Source organism: Polypterus senegalus, chromosome 6 (genome assembly GCF_016835505.1).
Source record: "Polypterus senegalus isolate Bchr_013 chromosome 6, ASM1683550v1, whole genome shotgun sequence".
NCBI classification, from domain to species: domain Eukaryota; kingdom Metazoa; phylum Chordata; class Cladistia; order Polypteriformes; family Polypteridae; genus Polypterus; species Polypterus senegalus.
The window spans coordinates 158,614,632-158,638,330 of NC_053159.1; the positions used below are offsets into that span (position 1 = coordinate 158,614,632).

The 23,699-nt window shown below is 37.1% G+C and overlaps 1 protein-coding gene across 3 annotated transcripts in view; it reads left to right on the forward strand.

Moving 5' to 3' along the window:
- Positions 1-23,699, forward strand: part of galnt13 (UDP-N-acetyl-alpha-D-galactosamine:polypeptide N-acetylgalactosaminyltransferase 13) — a 241,880-nt gene that overhangs the window by 168,166 nt on the left and 50,015 nt on the right. The window contains exon 12 of one of the 3 annotated variants that reach the window (XM_039757432.1): positions 5,430-5,633. The exons of the other annotated variants lie outside the window; for them this stretch is intronic. Coding sequence (XP_039613366.1) covers positions 5,430-5,615 — 186 coding nt within the window. The 3' untranslated portion in view covers positions 5,616-5,633. The remainder of the gene's footprint in view (positions 1-5,429; positions 5,634-23,699) is intronic. 3 annotated transcript variants of the gene reach the window in all.

Sequence of the window (23,699 nt, forward strand, 5' to 3'; positions counted from 1 at the left end):
ATGCTTAAATACATGTGTATACTTTTGGATGGCACTGTTGACAGATGTTGGTACTGCTACCTCATAGATCAAATATCATGTGTTAATCCCTGTGTGGAGTTTACACATTCACCTGTGTTTTCCTTGGGATACTACAGTACTCCCTAAAGATATCTGCATTGGTTTAATTCAACGTTTTTAATTTCTTTGTATGAACATACGTGTGTGCAAGTGTGCCTTGCAGTGTACTGGCATCCTGTCCAGTGCTTGCTCCAGTTTTGTGCCCAAATGAAATTGTTCTGCTTTTGATATACAGTAGTTTATTACATATTTTTTTTCAAGATACCATTAAATTGATTTAAAAATATAGCCATGACATCACTAACACTTCTAATGGCTATAACTGCTTGAAATGACTGATTTTTAATTTATTATTCACATATGATCACAAAGCCCCATTTTCAGCAGCCATTTCTTCAGTGTTCTAATGGTAAGCTCGATTAGCTTATTCTTAATTAGTCATGAATAAATTCCAGGGTGTGTGTGTGCATGTTTGTCTCTATTTGTACTGATAGGTGTGATATACAAGTACAGGATGTGTGTATACATATTACATATGTTTATAAAATGTGTGTGTATGCACATAATTTGATGTGCTGTTCTCAAAAAAGGAGGCTGTGTATTCCAGTGGATACTGCCATTGCTTTATATTTCCAGGAGACGACCAATCTGCAGTGAAATTTGAGGGTTGGTGTCAGGATTGGCACTGTAGCCACCGTAAAACAACTTTACACTGTTCCATTCCATCTGAACTAGTGTGATGCTGAGGTGTCACCCGTTGCATGGCTGTACTCGGGTCCTAATCTGAGATCCTAAGATGGTTTGTCATGTGGTGGGTGTGGCAACACTCTCTCTAAGTTTACTGAGCCATTGTGTGTAGACTCTGCATGCTGCTGTCCATCTGAGTGGCATTTCCCATAGGCACCCCGTATTGGACAGACGTGATTGAGAATAAGTGAACATGACTGTTCCTCTAGGTGCACTGGTATTCCAAGGCTGGTTCCATCTTTTTGCCCAATTTAGCTGGCATAAGCTTCAATTGAGGGTGGGATAAGTATGAATAGAAGACATTACTGTTTGACATTACTGTGAAATAAATTATGTGAACAAGATAAGCTTATGGATTTACAATATGGTAAGAGCTGGCCTCACATGTATTTGCATTAACACAGTATTGTTTTTCTAAGGTTTATTTATTAAAATAAAAAACAAAAGTTACAGTGTTTTATTGTAATATGGTAATAATGCATTTTCTTGCTGTCAAAATGTTTATTATAATTGAATGGAAAAAACAGAATAATGGAAATCTGAAGAAAACTATTTTTGCAAATGTAATTTGAAGCATAAGTCGTATGACATGTATTTTGTCTCTATTTTAAAAAACAGTATGTAGGTAAATGGGAATATAATTTTCAGGTAAGTCAGTTGTTTAAAATCTGTCTTTTCAAAGGTAGTGTTACTCGTGTCCTGTTACAGTGTTATAGATGCTTATTTTGTGAACGTATTGCTGTTCATTTGAGTAGTATTTTTAGTCATAAGATGGAGTCATTTGCATATTATGTCTGTTTCTGTTAACCAGCATTCAGGGGACAAGAGAGTCAATTACATTTCTGGCAATATATTTGCTTGTAAAGGATCTGATTGAAAATAATGATAGCATGCTCTTGGTATTTATTTTAGATGAATCTTATGTTAATGAATCTACAAGAATATCCCGAGGCAAGAAACAAAAAAAAAGAAAAGCATATAATCAGTATAGAGGAATATATTTGAGTACTAATTTCAGACAGGCTAAAAGCTTTTTTCTTGTTTTTTTTTCCAACAACTATAAACTTATACTTGTCAGTCTGATGCCTTTTCTTCAGTCCACTATTATTTTTGCATTTCTCCCTAAATCCGTTTAAAGAGGGTTCTTCTCATGCAAGTTATTATTGAACAATTTGATTATTTAATTCCTTTGCATTGTTTAAATTAAAGATACCCGTAAAATGAAAATATTTCAAAATGAAATTAAATGAAGATATTGTACAGCAGGGTGTTTTCTGGAAGAAACATTCCCTAATAAACAGTTCCAAAATGTACTTATCCCTTAAAGAATTTACTTTGTTTCTTGTGGAGAACTGTATGGAGGAATATGAAAAGAGTAGTATACACTAAACAGGGTGGAAAAGACCCCCTGGAAGTCCAGTGAGCTTAACTAATCCCGTAAACGACCTATATAGTAAGATATGGTTAAACAACCATTAACACAGCCACTTGGCTACGAGTTGCCCATTTTACAGTCACGAAGGCTACTTGGACCACTAATTTGTCATTGTAGTAAAGAGGCTGTTTGCAGTAGTTTGGGGTTTCTGTAAAAAAAAAAAAGGTGGATGAGTTTAAATACTTAGGATCAACAGTACAGAGTAATGGGGATTGTGGAAGAAAGGTGAAAAAGAGAGTGCAGGCAGGGTGGAATGGGTGGAGAAGAGGGTCAGGAGTGATTGGTGACAGACAGATATCGGCAACAGTGAAAGGGAAGGTCTACAAGATGGTAGTGAGATCAGCTATGTTATGTGGGTTAGAGAAGGTGGCACTGACTAGAAAGCAGAAGACAGAGCTGGAGGTGGCAGAGTTAAAGATATTAAGATTTGCATTGGATGTGTTGAGGATGGACAGGTTTAGAAATGAAGGAATGAAGCTCAGGTTAGACGGTTGGGAGACAAAGCCAGAGAGGCAAGATTGCTCTGGTTTGGACATGTACAGAATGAGAGATGCTGGGTATATTGGGAAACGGATGCTAAGAATAGATCTGCCAGGCAAGAGGAAAAGAAGAAGGCCTAAGAGAAGGTTTATGGATGTGGTGAGGGAAGACATGCAGGTGATGGGTGTGACTGAGCAAGATGTTGAGGACAGGAAGAGATGGAAAAAGGTGATCTGCTGTGGCGACCACTAGAAGGAGCAGCTGAAAGAAGAAGATATCTGATGTTGTTTGTTTTGGTAAAAACCTTGAAATTACCTATCCAAATATCAAGCTTCAAATCCATGGTTCCATTTCCAGGACTACAGATAATACTCATGTCTCTTTTATTGACTTTAATGGACTACAGGACAAGGTGGTAATGTTGCTAGCTGTTTTAGGCAACTGTTAGCTAATAAGGAAGGCTTGTAAAAGGGAATATAAGAGGTGCTGTATTTCACAAGTGACTTTGTCAATCATGTGCATGAAAAAGTATTTGAAAACTATATAAGCAAAAGAGCGGGTTGATTTTTGTCACAAACAATTCAATTAATCAATAAAAAGATAAATGAGAAACATTAACCACATGGTCAGACATTGTTCAAAAAATCATTTTGTACTAGTCCTGATAATGTGTGCTACAGGGATATGCGAGGTTCTGAAGGAATCACTGTGATTAAAAGCATTAATCTACTCACTTGCTTTAGTCCTGTCTCAGTAAAAGCGAAATTCAAAACCAGTCTGTGCATTTTTTTCATTTCTTCACAATCAAATTACCTTAACTGTGTACTACATAGTTTGAATAGGCATGTCATGCTGTGTAGGCCAGCCTTCAGACTGTGGATGGTGCGTACTTAACAACAGCGTACAGAATCCTTCAGCTGACCCTGGTGAGCACATATAAATAAAACCTCCTCAAATTTGAAGAGTGGCACTTCACTTCTGTTAGTTTTCTTCATAGCAGATAATCAACATGCAAGTCTTCTGATGATTACTCCATCACTGATACCCTTTTTTAATACACATTCAGTTAACTTAGATGTAAAGGTATCATTTTTAATTTGGTGTTGTTTTGATATTAGTATACTACCCAAAGTTCACTGAATTAAACATTAAAAGACAATAAAAGAAAACTTTTTTTTTTTAAGTAAATATCTCTGGTGTGCTAACATTTATATTAAGCCTCTGGCATGTAAAACATGAATATCTGTGGGAGACACAATAACCATTTATCTATATCTTAGAAATAAAAAATACATTTGGGTCTGTTTCCCAGGAAACTGCTGGAAAAATACTAATGCATTGGTTTATGCTGGAAGTAATTTTCATATTTCTGCTGCTTCTGTTCACTTGCTGCTAAGAGTCTGTCCATTAACAGATTCACTGTGTAATTATGCAGCTGGATTCGTAAAGCAATTATGAACAAAATGGAGTCTTTGGGAATATTTGTTACATGAAGTTGTCATTTATATAGTGTTAGAATCACACTTTTGAAATTTGCATAGAGAAGAAAAATATGATGCACTTAAGAAGGAAAACACAAGAATACATGGAGCTAACATCTCAAAACAGCATGTTAGGCTTCAGTTAAAATACAGCGCATGTAATCCGATGAAAACATGGCAGAAAGTAAAACATTGAAACCTAGTTAGTGATATGAGCTGTCCTAAACTGAGCAGGTAATAAGCAGATGGGCTGTTTCCATTAGGAAACTTAATTCTAGGAAATGGCCTCTTTCCTCACTGATTACCATCTCATGGGTGGATATGGGATGAAAGGTGTTTGCCCTTTAATAATAATGACATTTATCTTGGACAGAATCTTATTGACAACCTTCCTTTAGAGAGTCTTTATATTTGTAATGGAGCATCACATTTTCCAATACAGTATGACAAAGGTGATTCCAATTTATAATTTTTAACAAAAAAATTAATATGTAGAGTAAAAAAATATTACAGTAGATGTCAGTGATTTATTCTTATTTTTCAAGTAAAATTGTTCATTTAACAGTGTTCTTAGAAAGAAAAATCAGTTTGCATTTATTTTGTATTTTTCTGAGACCATGTAAAAATACATTAATTTCTTGCTAAGCTGTAGTCGTATTAGCATACAGGTTTAAAGGCATTACATTTTCTGATTGGTAGATAAAAATGTGATCACATATTGTAAAAGCCATACAACAAATGAGAGTTAAAATAATAAAAAAGCAGCATTGAAGATAAAGTTGGCAAGGTTTTATTTTTATAAGTAAAGAATAAGTTTGATATTGTTATATCAATTTTTTACAACCATGGCATACATTCATTTTCCCTAAAATGTGTGTTCATAAGTTAAATATTATTTACTGTATAAATTAAAGCAGTAGATAAAATAAAAACAAATATAGGTAATATTGTTGAAACTGAGTGACTCTTAAATGTTTCAGATTTTCAAAACAGAAAATGTATGTTTGCCTCTCTTATCCTTAGAATCCAAGTTCAGATGTTTTAGGCTGAATGAGAATTTCTTTCCACAAATGTGTGATGCTACTACATAATATTTGTTCATCTGTGTTTCTCATTGTGGTAGATTTAGCTGCTTTTTATTCATTTCTTTTCCATAATGTATCAGATACAAGTATATCTGATTGGTGATCATTTTAACATTTCATCTGTTTCTTTTTATCATGCAGACTCACACTTTTCTTCATGTCATCACTCAGTCCTGCCTGACAGTTAGCAGGCTAAAGGATGGGAGTCACGGCCCAACTGTGGAAGAATGTAGTAATAGCCATTTACAAAAATGGATTCTTAGAAATTATACAAGACAGGAAGTTTTTAGGAACATTTTCCTCAGCCCTACAGATTATTTCCTTTGACAGTATATTTCTTTGAAGGTTAGTATTCTAGCTGTGCAGTAGTAAAAAATACCTGAATTAGATGTGTTTTTATTATCTAAATAAAAACAATTGGATATAATTCTAGAAAAAACTGAGTAAGAATAACTATTGCATTTTAGTAGCATGTCTATGTTTATATTTTTTACAAATTATTTTTCAGCTTCAAATTTTTATTTGTTCAAGTGTACCCATATTCCTTTTTTTCTTTGTGTATAAAGTATCTTGTGGAGCATTTGTCACCACTCCCTTGCTAGTAGTTTAAAACTTTTGTACACTCTTATGCATACTTTCAGGTTAAATGTTTACTTGTTTTTTAATTAAAGATGCCATAACAGCATCATTTGAATTGAACTTGATCAATTTGCTTTGGTGAAGTTCATGCAAGTCATCCATCATTTCAAACACACAACTTTGAAACAACAGGGTGCATTTCCTGAAAACGATGAATCTTAGTGAAGTGACTAATAGGGGGTGTACTGGCACTCCAAACCCTAGACACAACAATACAAACATAAGGCCCTGGTGCAAACAAATAATTTATTGGACAAATACCTCTCTTATAAAGGTATCTTTGTTAATTACAATAAACCCTTCTCTTTTTCTCTCTTTTTTCCTTCTCTCTCCACTCCTCCTCAGTGAGCATCATCCTGTCCCTCCCCACCGACTCTGACTCACTGAGTTAGGAGGAGTGGTTCCCTTTATACCGGACCCAGGAGTACTTCCGGTGCTACCACATTGCATCCAAAAAACACTACCAGGTCGGGCAAAACCTCCCTAAAATGAGGAAACCTCCTCCCCACAGCTCCCTCTAGTGGTCCCCATGAGACCCAGCAGGGTCCCAGTTCCCATGAAGCCCTGTGAGCATGTATGTGTGAGACCCACTAGACAGCTGCTGCCACCTGTCAGACTGGGGGAGCACATGGCTCCGGGTGGTGGTCTTCTTTTCACCTTTCCATTACCAAGGCGTCCCATGCTAGCCAACGCTTGTCTTCTATGACCGAGATTAATGGCCGACTTTATAATGAATGTACTTGACATACAAATAATGTTTCCCCAAACCCTTCTTAAGCAGCCACATAAAGTTCTTCTTAGTTAATCCCACCCTTGTAGTCACCTACAAAAAAGGATCATAAGTCGACTGGAAAACAGTTGATTGGCAATACTTTCATTATAAAGTGACACATTAGTTCTCCTGTGGAAGGTAAAAAATATTGGTGAAAAACAATATAAAGTTAATATAACATAATTTAATAATACTGTATAACAAACCATATAGCACAAAATCAAACACATACTTGTTTCTGAAGCAACCACAGAAAAATAAAGGACACAGCATCAAGGAAAGTCACACTTTTCTAGAAAAAAAAGCCCTTTTTTTTTTTTAGATAATAGCAGTGTTGTGGTTTATTAAGGCATGCAGCACCCTTTTCAATAGCAAGCAAAACCAGTGAGTGAGCTAATACAAGAATACCGGAGTGTTTTCTGTGAGGAGTTTATATGCTGCCCACACTGGAGTTTCCTCTGGTTGCCCGTGTTTCCTTCCACAATCCAAATACATTAAGGTTAGGTGAATTGACATTGTTAAATTTGCCATGTTGTTGGAGTGTGTGTGTGTGTGTTCATCCATCCTGTGATGATCTGACACCCTGTCCAGGTGGTGTTCCTGCCTTACGTCCAATGTTTGCTGGGATAGTCTCCAGCCACCCCATAACCCTGTCCTGCACAAGCAGGTTAAGAAACTGGATGGATGGATGGAAATGATACAAAGAAATGAATAAACTTATGCCTCACAACTTATCTTACTCTCTATTGAATGCTTAGGCATTTCTTGGATAGCCTGACTGAAACATGTCAATTTTTCATGTATCCTTAAATGTAAGTAAATTCCATTATTTATTAAAAATTCTCACATTCTTTCAGACAGTACTGAGTGCATTTACTAGACATATATATATGGAATAACTATACATAGATATATAAAATCCAACATCTGTCTGTCTGTTTGTATGTATGCATGTATGTACTGTATGTCTGTCTGCTTTTCATGAGAGAACTACTTAACAGATTTAGATCGGGTTTTTTTCTATAATTTGCTTTAACATTCCAGTTGATTTTGCAACTTTTCTTATTGCGCTCTGTATCATAGTTCGCTTACGGTAACAATTTATCTGTCCAAATCCGAGAGAGAGGTTGTGGGCCTAGGGAAAAAGGGTGGGGCCCTCCTCACTCATGCGGCACCCTCCTTTTGAGTCAGTCTACCACTTACCATGTGTTGGAGCGTACCTTGCCTCCGCTTAGCTAGCGGTACCTGTTTGTTCAACAGACATTATCATCTACAGATTGTTAAGGAGTAATGTTTGACGTTTTTGAGAGAGAGATCAGATCTACGTGAGTTTTAGAGGGTAGTTGCTGATTGCCAGAAATATCACAGCCACATGCTTTTCTCCCAACATGGGGGGGAGATACAGTGGCAAGATTTGACATAGGAGCATATCTACCTTCCTCTTGGCCAGAATTATATATTTATTTTTTTTAAACTTTTTTTTATTGATTTTTAAAGTTTGCCCTGTTTCACTACTACATGGGTGGAGCTGTGGGGGACAGCTAGTATATGTATATCTGTATATGAATTATATATATATATATATATATATATATATATATATATATATATATATATATATGAAATGACTGTATATATATATATATATATATATATATATATATATATATATATATATATAGTATATGGAATAACTCAACCTTATATCTTGCATTGCAGTTGCATTCTCTTGCTCCTCAGCCACCATCTGCAGGTTATTTATAAATTTCAACAGGCAAGCATGAAGAGGGTACCTGTTAACACCCATTAGTAGTCTACCAACAAATTTCTTCTTGCTTCCCTTTTCACACTGTTGAAATAGCTCAGATTAAGGAATTTTTGTACTCCCAGGCTACTTTGCCAAAGCACCCAAAATATTCCTTAGTGGCTACAGAATCTGTTGTACGTTCAGTGCCGAAAATCATTACAACAGGTGTAACAACGCTCCAAGAAGCTGACTGTATGAGTGGGTATCAGTTGCATGTAATTAGTATAATTTTAATAATGTTTAACATTAGTGGTGATGGAACTGATTATGGGGTGGTGCAGTGGTAGCCTTGCTGCCTCGCAGTTAGGAGACCTGGGTTCGCTTCCCGGGTCCTTCCAGCATGAAGTTTGCATGTTCTCCCCGTGTCTGCGTGGGTTTCCTCCGGGTACTCCAGTTTCCTCCCACAGTCCAAAGACGTGCAGGTTAGGTGCTTTGGCGTTTCTAAATTGTCCCTAGTGTGTGCTTGGTGTGTGTGTGTGTGTGTGTGTGTGCCCTGCGGTGGGTTGGCATCCTGCCCAGCGATTGTTTCCTGATTGGCTCCAGCAGACCCCCGTGACCCTGTAGTTAGGATATAGTGGGTTGGATAATGGATGGATGGATGGAACTGACTATGTAAAGCTCTTTGAGTAGTGAGAAAACATTATATAAATTTAAGGAATTATTAGTGAGGTGGTAGTCAAAGACACAAAGAATATTTAGTGGAAATTATTCTGCGTAGGGTTTTCTTTATTGATGTCATACTTACTCTATCCAAACATATCAACTCTCTCTGTTCGGCAAAAATGTAGAAATGTTCTGGGTATTTCAGCAAACTATGAAATGCAATGAAGTGAATGAAGAAGGAGAAATTGAACTAGTTTTGAGTGAATTGTGATTTCGCAGTGGTTTTTCCAAGTGTCTATCACGACTTGGAAACTGTCTGCCAAATATGCTGGGCTGATTATTGTGGTAACCTGAGCTGTATTATTTTTCTAATATTCTCATTATGGTCAGATAATGTACCTAATGTACCTCTCAGATAAAAATACTGTGTTTTTTTGTTATTTTTGTTTATACATGTGGGGTGCAAATCTGGCAGGAGTACCAATTTAAGTATTGACATCACACATATGTAAATTATTTACCCATGGGCCACGCCATGAAGTCTAAGGTGAAGAACGCTATAGTATGCATGTGTGAAGGTTCAGCACATACATGACACTTATCAGGCAGGTAGTGTAGATCGGGTAATGACACCCTCATGCAACGTGGCTGTTACTGCTTTAAGATGTTACGCTGACCTTGCAAATCATCATGGGGTACTGAGAGAAAAGTTATTCTGAGATGGCCACACAGCTAATTTTTTAGGTTGGTACATCAGGGACTTAGTGGTTAGCATAGAGTTCTAGAGTCTTGAGCTGGTTTTCTTCCTGCTAAATCCCAAAGTTGTAGTAGCAGTAGTAGTTTTAATACTAGAGTAGTACTCTCACATGAACAGAGTACAGTGAAATTCTTGCTTACATGACCAACCAACAGGCAACATGTCACCAATCTCTAGTACCATGGCAAACAAGTGCACAACTCTTTAATTTAATAGATTCACCATAAATAATGTACTGCTTACCTCTGTGTCCAAACCACTTGTTTAGAGATGTTCTTAGTGATTGAAGTCTTGTGAAAAAAATCTTCAGAAAACATTCTGTGCTTCTTTAAATATGTGTTTGTGACACAAGTCTTGCCAAGAACCTCAGGATATGTAGGTAAGGCTGATTCTCAGTTCTTGTACAAAAGAGTGTGTGTGTTCCCCTCTTTCAACTGTCATTCCATTCTATGTTTAGTCCTGCCCTGTACCTGCTGTTGCAGATTTAAGCTCTCCCTTATTAGGCGAAATGTTTGGAGAATGAATGAATAAATAATTTGTTATGCTACTGTTGGCAAAATAAACTAAAGTTCAGAAAATAAACTGACACATTTAGATTTAATAGTCTTGTTCATAGTCAAGAGGGCAGTGTTTCCTTAACAAGTGTGTTTATATATGTAAATGTTTTAATGTTATGCACATTAGTGTAACCATATCATGTTTAGAAATCTACATAAACACTATGTGTCTGTAATCATTGAAGAGCGCTATACAAGAATAAACTGAATTAAATTAGCAAGTTATAATAATAATTCTTGGCCTTCACATGTTTACTCATCTGCTTTAAATGCAGAATAAAAACCATCCTCTGTAAGTTGTGTCTGTCACACAGTCGGCTCCAAGGAACCATGAAGTCTAAGGAGCTTTTAAAACAATTCAACACTAAAATTCTTTAAATCTGAAGTGGGACATAATGAGGCATAAGTCAATGAGCACTGCAAATCAATAATTAAGGGGATGATGTTCCTGTTTAGCCTGCTCCTTCAAAAGTTGTGTAATTATGAACATAAAGGTGAAGAAGCTACAGTATACATTTCCATGATTTAGATGTAATTACAGCAAGAAATGTGAAGTCTGGATTTAAGCTTTACCATGAACACGCAGCAAATAAACTGTGGTAACAAGGTAAAAATAGAAATGGCACAAGCTGAAACCTCATTGTCAGGTCTAGTGATGACAGCAAGTTGGTACTGGACTTCTTTGCAGCAGTATGGAGTAAAAATCTGTTAGTGACTAACAGAATATGTTAGACAAAAGCACAGGCACACCTTCATACAAATTTGCTTAATGTGAAGACTTGACGCTAAGAACAACTCCCTATGCTACTGTGTGTTATGACATTATTTTATTTTACATTTAATTTTGCATTTAGCCCGTTGTTTCCTGAACATTTGTAGGACTGAGAATGTGCTAAATTCAGCTGTGTACTTTTTTTTACTTTTAGATCCCTTTTGAAGGTGTCATATTTACTGTTATTCTCACAAGAATAGTCCAAGACATCAAAAAGGTTTGGGGCAGCCACCCATATATTGTGCCCTGGCTGCAAATGGGTAAAATTGTATTGAGTTCTTGACAGGTTTAAAACCAAAACAGAACTGATTTTAGGATGGAAAGATGGCAGCTTTAAAGGCAGCGACAGGAAGTGACGTCATCGGGACCGGAAGTGAAAACCTCAGCGGCGTCGGACCCAGAAGTGGTGTCATTGGGACCAGAAGTGCCATCATCAATGGTGCAGGTACCGAAAGTGACATCATCAGTAGCGCCAGTACCAGAATTGACATCATCATAGGCGTCGGTGGCGAGTGGGATTTCCGTGTATGGTCTGCAGAGGATTGAGAGAGAAAGTCAGTGCAGCTCGCTACCCCCTGGTCTGGCATGATACTACTATTAATCAGGCCCTTTAGCTGCCTCCCAATCGCATGTGTGTGACATTATATTTTTTCTATGTCACAGGTACTCCTATGTTAGTAGTGTAGGATATTTTATGATTATTAATCAATAAGATGCCCACCTAGGACAATGTCATAATAAAGTGAGATTTGGAAAAGAAATTTTTAGTTGGTAAATTCATTTTCAGTTTTGCCTTCAGTAATACCTGTAATTAACCAAATAATTCATCAAGGCTCCTACTTTATTTACCTTACCTTTCTCTATAGGTCTCCAGCCTTTAGACTTGTATCATGGTAACTGAAGCGCCCTCATTTAAGAAAGAGAATAATACAATTTATTGATATATACAAGACTTATAGAAATGGCATATAAGACTGGACACAGACAGACTATACAGATAAACATATAACATAGACTGGCTGTTTACTGGTATTTAGAGTTCTACTTTATCAGGCATAGACAAATAGTTTACAATACTATGTCTTTATAGATAATGTCCAATGTTTTGCCGAGTTTTGCTTTGTTGTTGGTCCGTTTTGCTTTGTTGTTGTTGCATTAGAGTGCACTTTTCTCTTTGCTTTCAGTGCTGTGCTGTTGCTTCCTTATCTTGTCTTTTACTGTCTTTTTCCACTTCCTAGGGAAAAGGCATTACTCATTCTGGGCCAAGAATTTAGATGATGAAGTTCCCTTTTTGAAGTAATGGCTACTCAGCCTTGTCACACAGCTTTGACTTGACAGGCTGGGTCTTAACTTCAGGCTCAGGTTCACAAAGAGAAGAGTTTGTCAGATTCGGCTCTCCAAGGAAGACCAGCTCATAACTTTTTAAGTTTCAAAAGATCATTTTGCATAGTTGCCTAGGGAGTTTAGTGAATGCCCAGTGAATATCCCAGAGCTGCTTTAGGACCATGCAGAGAGTTTTAAAGGAAGGTTGAATCTTCTCCTGATTGAGTTAAAGTCACTTCCAGTTACAAAATCAGTGTCTTCTAATAGGAGAGTGCTTCTGTCCATCTTAGTTGTTATTCCTTATATAATTATAACTAGCAAAATACCCGCGCTTCGCAGCGGTGAATTACTGCCTTAAAATTTTTATTAAGAACAAAATGAAACCTTTTTAAACTGAGGGAAAATATATCAATAATTATTTGTTAAGGATCTCTTTGTATACCACATTGTGAGTTCGGCCCTCCGGTTGTAATATGACCAAGCTGTGCGCTGAGCTTACTCTTAATCATGCAACGTACAGTTGGCCATGTGAAAAGTAATCTTGTTTTTAAATCTCACAGCTTGGATTGCTGCTGTCATAATCGGTTTGAGTTTCATGGTTTGTTTCAATTACGACAGTATTTGTAGGACTTGTTTTGAAGAGACATTCGGCATCTGTCAAGCGTTGTAAACATACAACCGGTTTCATTGATAACTTCACATCCAGCTTTTGAGAGTTTAAACATTCATAAACATCAAAATGTCCACTACTGAAATCGTCACCTGTCAATCTAAGATGTTTAAGAGGCATTGGCGGTTGTCGAAAGGTGTAAAATATTTGGCCATTTCGATACACTTGAAAGCGACAACCGAACAATTCAGCGGCAGCCATCAACTCACATGCAGATGCATAGGTGAAGGGCTTAAGCATTTACTCTTATAGTGCTTCTGTGTAGTATAATTATCTCCTGTACCGTCATCAGTCCACACCTTGAACCTGTCCCAGTCATTCAACACATAAGACACAGTGTTCCTCCAGATATCAAGAGTGAGCCTGATATGGCCGTGCAATATGTAACAAGAAGAATGGAAAAGGTAGGTGCCATCTCCGGGCACCACTCGGTAAGTGAGAGTTCTTTGATCGATGGTGATCACCTCGATAGACATGTTAATGGGGGTACGGTTGGAATGATAAAGGAAATGGGTACCTGAACAATGTAAAGTAAGTCTAAAATACCTACACAATAACTATAATCGTAATAAATGAACAATAAAACAGCGGAGAAGCCGTGGATTAAATAAAAAGGCTGTAGTTATCAGTAGGGAGACGTGAATCCCGTGGGGAAGCAAGGAAGGGAATGTAGAGACTGGAGCGATGGACGGCCTTATACAGGCAGGCAGCCAATAACATGGGAGGCATTGGGATGGGGGACCCAACGCTACCTCACACAGTGACCGAGCTGCAGGCTATGGACGTATATATGTATGTAAGTAGGATTCAGTTAGCGTTGGGAACCCACGTACCAAATTCCTTGAAGATAGGCCCATAAGTAACAAAGACCGTTGAAAAGTTCAATATGGCGGCTGACAGTGGCATCATACCCCCGAAATAAGTATGTACATTGGGTTTTGGTTAGCGCAGGGAAGCCGCCTACCAAATTTCATGAAGATGGGGCCATAAATAAGAAAGTTCAACATGGTGGACGTTGTCGACCGTTATGACCGTTACGCGTAGAATTTCGAAATGAAACCTGCTTAACTTTTGTAGTGAGTGAAGTGAAGTAAGCTGTAAGGAATGAGCCTGCCAAATTTCAGCCTTCTACCTACATGGGAAGTTGGAGAATTAGTGACGTTGGAAGTACGTACATTGGTTTCGGTTAGCGCAGGGAAACCGCCTAACAAATTTCGTGAAGATGGAGCCATGAATAAGGAAGTTCAACGTGGCGGACGTTGTTGACTGTTATGCGTAGAATTTCGAAATGAAACCTGCCTAACTTTTGTAAGTAAGCTGTAAGGAATGAGCCTGCCAAATTTCAGCCTTCTACCTACACGGAAAGTTAGAGAATTAGTGATGAGTGAGTGAGTCAGTGAGGGCTTTGCCTTTTATTAGTATAGATTATAGGTTTTCATCCTTTCCTGAGTCTATTTTGCTCCTTCTAGGTCAAGAGATCTACATAGGGGCTCCTGGAAAGATCTGAGTGCAACTCTGATTAACACCTTTGTTATCAGATGAAGTCCAGGTAGATCATGATACTACCTGGATTTCATTCACTTAGTATGGATTACAAGAGGGCGAAAGCATAGCTGAATGCCTGCATGCCTATTAAATCTGCTTTCTTAACAGAGCTGGTGTACTAGAAAAGCAAGAATGACCAATGCTCACTTTGTTCTACAGTACTTGTAGCAGTCTTTTGTTGTCTTTGGTTGCTATCACGTGACAACTGGAAGTTGTGACTATGTGACAACATTGAAGAATGATTATAAATGTCAAGAGCTTCATGGTTGTCCAAGATTGTGGATACAATGAAACATTTCTAGTGAGTGTATTAGTATTTCTCTTAGAGCTAACAGTCTTCTCACTTTGTGAACAAACACTTTAAGGTTTGGATTAGCATTAAAGCTTTGCCATTTATCATTTTTAACCTTGTTCATTTTTTCCCTTTCCTATCCTTGCTAAGTTAAGTTACTTTGTCCTGATGTAGGGAGTTCATATGAGCTTATCGCATTGGGAGAGTGAATACTATTACAATCCACATATTTAAATAATTAATTCTTGTTTTGCTATTTTTTATATTACTGTATATAAAATGTATTTTACCAAATGTTGAATTATTAGAGGTGAGTGAATATTGTACAATATACTCTTTGTTATTTTTATCACTAACTGCTACCCATCTAAGACAGGTTGAAATCTTAATAATCATACTTAGATTTCTGCAAGTACTTGATCCCAGTCCTTCTGGCAGTTACATTCTGAGTGACATATTAAGCATTAATGTTTGCATTTCATCATCTACTGAAACGTATTTTTTAATACATGTAGTAATAAAAAGCATTGCATTTTTCATTCTAACCTCCCCTTATACACATCCCATACAAATGACATATAACAGAGCACAGCAACGGGATCCACAAACACACACAGATTCTTGTCCTTTTATTAAGGTGAAATAGTAGAATTACAGATCAATACCTGTTAGAACTTATTGTTCTTCCTTTATATTTTTTTTTAATTTGACCACTCTGTTTGTATATCCGATGTGTACGTCTTTCACTTTGTTTGCTTGCCTTCTAGCAGAAAAAAAAAGAAAATATTATAGTACATATAATGAGGTACGCTTTCTGAGGGAGCTGCTGTGAGCAGAGAAAGATGCAGTCTTCGTGGAATTGGCTTACTATGGTGATGTATCCTTCTGCTGTTGCTGCGTGCAGGGGGGGAGCTGACTGAGTGCTCATCAGACATCACCACGAAGCACACAGTTAGCAGAAGCTTAGGGACTGTTTCTGATGCAGTAATGGGGAAGATTCTTTCTTACCCAAAGATGCTGAGCACATCTTTCCAAGCCTAACATAATGGATTCATTACAAAAGCTTGTGTCCAGGAGGTTGATTAGGGGTTGTCATGGCAGTGACAGGAAGCCAAGAAACAAAGAATGGTACCTAGTGCTAGCCAGGGATCAGAAGGACAATAACTTAATGAGAGCAGAACTGGAAAGTAAGTTGAGGCACATTCTCAAGGCTTGATCATATTTCTGTACTGTGATGGCCAAGCAGTAAATCCTCACCTGATTGGGCACGTGTCATGCAGTTAACAGCTGTATAGGGTCATGTGTTTTTTTTTTCCTTTTCTTACCAACAGAACAATTTTACTGGAACGTTACTGCATTAATGTCCTGCTGTTACAAATTTAAGTAAGGATGCTTTATGAAAAGTAAAATAATTTAAACTACACAATTTTTTTTTTAATTTTCATTGATAGGATCTTTTCTAGCAAAGTTTTGAGCCATCACATTTCAGCTTGTGAGATCATGTGCTCTTTCTTTTTTTTTTCTTTTTATTTTATTGCAATCCATACAAAGCAATCAAGTTTTTACAAAAAGAAAAATTGAGTTAAGAACAGATCGATCCCCACCCCTGAGAGAGAGAGTAAGTCAAACGGCGTAAAATTTAAGGCTTGTAAACATACCTAAATTAATAAATTCTCTGTGCTTAATGAGCTTATTTTAAAATATTACTGATTAGATCCTGCCATGTCATGTGCTCTTTCTTGGAATATCGTGCTTGAGTCTAACCGTTTACCCTGTTCATCTTAACCAGTAAACAAGTAAAAAGTGAGTTCTTGTAGCACCATGTAAAAGAAAAAGCTCCCCTGTTAATTTTCACGGATGCACAACGTTGCAGTATCATTACCACGGTTTTACTAATTGGTTGTTTCTAAGATGTGTGTTTATTTTATGATGCCTTGAAGGGCTGCATGAGCATGTGCTTGCAAAGGACAAAAGGTGAAGATTACAGTAAAAGCCAGAACAGTTCAGCTGTGTGGCCTTCACATCCCTGATGAAGGCTGTAGAGCTGAAAGCTTGCATCTCTTACAATACCTTACATTACTTTATTTAGCTGACACACTTATCCAAAGCAACTTACAGCATTTGAAGTACAATGGGTTACATTTCTTTTGTTTTTCCAATTGGATCACAGGCAGGTGAAGTGACTTGCTTATAGTCACACCGTGTCAGAAATGGTATTTGAACTTACAACCTGGGGGTTTGAAGTCCAAACTCTCAATTGCTATGCCACAATGCCTCTTACCTTCGTTCCTTTTTAGGTGTGGAAATAATCTTTAGCTTTTTTTTTTTCTTTTTGGTTTATATGTCTTCTTTTTGCACTTTTCTACTTAACCAAGATTTTTTCTCTAAACCTTTGTTGTGGCTTGTTTTTATTTATTTATTTGTAAGTAACAATTTAATCCCCGTTTCCTACTATTTGTAATGTGTGAAGAACAATTTGAAGAATGCATATAAAACACATTGAGAAACAAAAAAGGTAAATACTTGTGTTTTATCAAGGGATGTGTGAGACTCACCAAGTTTGTTACTAGGTTGGTCTACTCTTGCACCTCAAGATTAACACACACAGAGATCTTGTTCACACAATTACGTATGATACCTAACTACCCTTTCCTCTGTAATATTATATCCCATCCACATAAGTACATAAGAGTGATGCCTCAACCATGTCACTCCTCAGTACTTCTCATAGGGACTTATTGTCACTGGTCCTAACAAATGTACGGGTGGTCCTGAGACACACAAAGGCTTGTACACCTGTTTATTATATGCCAATTGCCATTCTAAAGTGTCTTACTTCTACCACACTTGTTGTGCCCATTCAGGTGCTCCCCCTCATCCTTGATAAATCCCACAGGATAAGCAAATGGCGATCTCCTGTGCACTATGTGTCCTAATATTTACTGTATTACTCCAGATACAAAGACAATAAGTAAAAAACATACTATTTATTAAAGTGTAATAATACCACTAGAAGAGAGTATAATAGAAATCTATACTAATAAAAGGCAAAGCCCTCACTCACTCACTCACTCACTCATCACTAATTCTCCAACTTCCGTGGGTGGAAGGCTGAAATTTGGCAGGTTCATTCCTTACAGCTTCCTTACAAAAGTTGGGCAGGTTTTATATCGAAATTCTACGCGTAATTGTCATAACTGGAAGCAGTTTTTCTCCATTTACTGTAATGGAGATGAGCTTCAACGCCGTGGGGCGGAGTTTCGTGTGACATCATCACGCCTCCCACGTAATCATGCAGTACATAGAAAACCAGGAAGACCTCAAAAAAGCGCTGAAGAAAACATGCATTATATAATTGAGAAGGCAGCGAAACAATAAGAAGTGAGCGAGTGACATATACAACCATATTCATAAGTTCTGCTACTTCGGAAACAAAGCACGATGTAAACCTACACTTTAAATTAAGTTCATAGACAGGCTGCCGCTGGCGTTTGTAATTTAGTGCCTGCCCATATAAGGCCGTCCGTCAGCGGCAATCCAATAGCAAACTGCCACGGGTAAATATTCACGGGTGAAGGACTGTGCTTATGGAGAGGAAGATGAGATGGTCAGGGTGGTGTTTGACACAAACTCAGCGAAACTGCGAGAGAAAGTTTTAAGTGCCAGGACTAAGGTAACATTAAATACAGCCATGGACATAGCACGAGATGGCACCAGCACAGCTGGGAACCTTCGATGCATGTACACCGAGTGGCTCACGTGAACTGACGCAGTGCACAGATAAAAAGTAACAGTTCCAAAGAGCGCTGAACAAAAATCGAATTACACAATTGAAAAGGCAGCAAAAAATATGAAGCGTCTGATAAGCATATTCATAAATCCAGCTACTGCGGAAACAAAGCACACAGTGAAAAAAGTCAATGTCCCGCTAAAGGAAGACAGTGTAAAAAACCCGTGCATGCAGTGTGTCAGGTCTCAGATAAAGAAGAAGACGAGCTGTTTATTGATGCAGTAAGAAACAAATCGATGAATGAAACCTGTCATCTTTACAACGATTGACAAACACGGAATGTAACTTGAACACAACACATCCTACAAATACGAACCTGATTGAAAGAAATAATGATAATCAAATCCTTGATGACAGCAACACTCAGTAACACTCACAAAACAAATACTGTATATTGACAGTCATGTTACGTTATTTTTAAAATGTTCCCTTTTCTTTTCTAGCTTTTTTAACACACTACTTCTCCGCTGCGATACGCGGGTATATATATATGTATATATATACCCGATCTACATACTCGAATAATGGAAACTTTATTCGCCATCAATGATTGTTTTGGTAAAGCCATACTCAGTGTATTCATTAGATGAACGGTAAAAAAGTAAGAGCGAGGGAGGATGACTTATTGAGGCATGCAGGCTGTAGTGCTGGCGTCAACTCTATCTGAATTGCGATCACATTTGAAAAAATATATCTTTTCAAGTTCTATTTAGTCCATATGTGTCAAACTCAAGGGCGCAGGCCACATCCGCCCGGCGTGTAATTATATCCGCCCGAGATCATTTTATATACTGTATTATTGTTATTAATGGCCGGTATATGAAGCGCTGGTAACACAATAAACTACAGATCCCATAATGCAGCGCTTCAGCTGCCTTGCCGAACACTTACCGCGTTAATCAAGTCTACCTTATGATGCTGCAAGTTATTGCGAAGCTAGAGTTATTGCGCACTGAGTTTGCACGGCGCTTTGGTGACTTTGAAGAACAAAAAAAGTCCGTCTACATGCGGCTCGAACCTTGTGCATGTTTGGTAGCACATATCTGTGTGAGAAGCTCTTCTCAGTGATAAAGACTAACAAAACAGCACACAGGAGTCGCCTCACTGATGAGCACCTGCAATCCATCCTGAGAATCTCCACAACACAGAACCTCACACCAAACAGAAACGAACTTGTGGACAAAAAAAGATGCCAGGCGTCCAGCTCTAAAATGACATATGAGCAAAGACAACTGAATGATTTGATTTGTTATTGCACGTAAGAGCGGGAGTCAACCGTTTTAACAAACAGCATATTGCACTGATATGAAATAGCTGTGTGTGTATATACTGTATGTAGATATGTATGTATATGTATATATATGTTTATATATGTGTGTGTATGTATGTATGTGTGTGTATATATGTGTGTGTATATATGTAGATATATATATGTATGTATATATGTGTATATGTATAGATATGTATATATACTGTATATATATGTTTATGTGTGTGTGTAAATATATATATATATATATATATATATATATATATATATATATATATATATATATATATATATATGACAACAACACTCATCACTCACAACAGTGACAAAACAATTACATTGACAATCAGGTTACGTTATTTTCAAAATGTTTCCTTTTCTTTTCATTGCTTCTTTAACACACTACTTCTCCGCTGCGAAGCGCGGGTATTTTGCTAGTTAAAATATATAGGAAAGTCTGGATATGTATACATACATACATACTGTACATACATAAATGTATATGTATATGTATATCTTGGAAAAAGCTTACTAAAAATTAGCTGTGTCAAGGGTGGATGATGACCTGGGTGGCTTTTTAATTTAATTTAGCAATTGTTGTGGCTCCTAAGAGTAGATTCTCTGATGTCCAGATGAGATGGTCACTCTCTGTGTTTCTAACATATCTCAGTCTCTGACATTGCTTCCTCTGTTGTTCCTCAGTCCTTCAGATAGGGCATTATTTATGTTAAAATCCCACATGGGGCTCCAGGACATTAAATATTACACACATGTGATTGGCTAGCTGTCCTAGTGATTGATGGCTCTTGCACAAAAGTTTTGATCGTGTGTGTTTTTGTTTTACCATTAAGTTGTAAATTGACTGAAACTAATGCATTGCAATACAGAAAGTGAAGATGCTTTCATAATTTGCCGCTGCAGTTAAATTGCCTTAAGGGTCCTGTAGATTCCTTTGTAAATTAGTTAACGTCATCCTAGTTTGTTTGAGCAAAAATAAAACTTAATAGAAGCAGTCTACAGATTTAAAATATGATGATTTTATACTTCAGGACAACTTGTAAAGTACTATCACTGACTAGCTTTCTGCATGTGATAATTAGATTTTTTTTCCACCCATCCTTTTTTCAACCGCTGAATCCGAACACAGGGTCACGGGGTTCTGCTGGAGCCAATCCCAGCCAACACAGGGCACAAGGCAGGAACCAACCCAGGGCAGGGTGCCAACCCACCGCAGGACACATACAAACACACCCAAACACACTAGGGCAATTTAGAATTTCTTACGTTATTTACAATTTATTCTTTGCTGTTGAAAATTGTCGATTATTTGTGGGGATTTTGATGGTCAAAGAACCATGTGGTTACATTTGTTTTTGTTCCGGATTTGTTTTTCACAGTGTTGAAAATTATTGCTGTCTTCCCCGCAACACCATTTTGTTTTTGTATACGCGCTGCCATTTTCAGCATTTTTGTTTATTAGTTGCTGTACCATTTCTAAGCAGAATCAAGTGGAAGTGTGCAACACATGAAACTATGCAGTCATGCACTTCCCATTTGTTCATGATTGAATTTTAGATTGCTTCCAATAATTTTTGTTTCTCATTCCTGGCTTCAACGCTCCTCCTTTGCTTTTTGATTAAAATTAATGTTTAACATTTGGTTATATGGTTCTTTTTCAATTTTTACTTCCATGTAGATGGAAGTTTGCTGATGGGGTCAAAAATTCACTATAGAGCTATGTTTACGTTCTGATTCTACGATCTTCAAAATGTCGTAAAAAGTTATTTCATTTTAGCATGGTGTCTATATGTGTGTTTCTTTGTGTGTGTAAAATTAAGATTGATTTTCCGATCTTAAAATTATAATTTTTGTCGGAAGTTGTGTGCTTTTGCATTTTGCAGAACTCTTGGATAACTACATCTTAACAAAGATACAGACGTTTAGAACAAGAGATGTGTGCGATATCTACCCTGAACACTGAAACCTATGTACAACAATAACTTCTGAATTCTCTACAAACAAGCTGAATTATGTTTGCCTATTGCTTTTAGCCCTGTTTGGTCCGATACATATCTTCATATACATCAAAAATAGTTTTAAGTTCAGCAGTATCTGTCAGATCACATTTATTTAACTTTTATATTATTTAAGAATGAGAATGAATTTAAACATGCTAGGTTTGGTATTATTATTGCACTTTACAAAAAAATATAGTATCTCATTCAAAATAAATTGTAAACAGTTCTTTCTCCCAAGCTAAGTATCCACAGCAGTGTCTGATAAAATTAATTTCCAAAAACAGAAGCCTAATTGTGTAATTTTGTTCAGGTTTCTTCTTTTAAATGCCTGTTATAAAACACTTTAGCTTATACAATGGATATAATATTTGAGACAGGAGCAAACAAAGACGAGAAAGGCGTATTTCATTTATCCTCTGCTTGTCATCTGTGTTGTTCATCAGGTACAATAGTCTAACATAATTGGTTTGCTGTATTACGAAGCTCATTTTCTTAGGGGATCAGCTGTGCACACATATATAGTCTACATATGAACAGATGCTCCTACATCATTCTGGCACTATTTAGACAACATAAAACAGCAGAGTGTCTCCATTCCATTTATGTGGCACACTGCCATTTGTGTTTTTCCTGAAAGTAAACACCCAGTGGTACTGTGAGAAGGAGCACAGTGGTGTAAAACAGATGTAATGTGTTACTGTTGGGTTAACACAGGAGAATTGTTTTTTTTTCACTGGCAATAATAATATGTGAAAATTATCCCATGACTTAATCCGTGGCAGTTTTTTAATTTTTCATGGAACTAAGTTGGCCTTATATGAGTGAATTTTGGCATGTGCTCATGTCTGCCCTGCAGTGGATTAGCACAGTTTTCAGGACTGGTCCCTTTCTTATGCACAATGCTGCTTGGATAGGCTCCTGTCCTTGCCACTCTGAACTGGATTAAACAGGTTTGTTTGTTTTTATATTAATAGATTTTTGGTATAAAAATGAGACAGCACCTCAATTATAAAATTGGTTCTATTTGATAGATGTTTTTAATGTCAAGTAAAATTAGTATGTTTAATATCAGCATAAAACATTCAAGATTGCTTTGATTTTATGCCTTTAAATTTGCCTTAGATATTTTATGTGTTCCTGTCTTATTCTTTGTTATGACATAGCTCACCCACACAATGTGCCAGATCACACTGAGGTGTTTCTGGACACTGTACTATGACTAAATCTCTCAAATAGGGTGTGGATTCATTAATCCCTTATCAGATAAACGATCTGTGTAAACCATAAATTCACTTAATGTAGTCAGCAGAGAGACAGACGCAGAATAACCTCTATCAAGGAGTTGCTTTGAACAAACAAAGAGGCAATCATAAAGTGCTTGGCCTACTATGAGGAGCTATCCAGTCTGTGTCCAGGAGGGCCTTATTGATAGTAACATAGGGCAAAGAGCCAATGAACAAGTAATGGCACCTGGTGTAAGCCAGAGAACAGAGTAAGAAAACACCTAGAAACATGATAATATAGCAATTTCCTGGAACCTGAAAAGACAAGTGTAGCCCTAGGATCATATAATATAATATCCATCCATCCATTTTC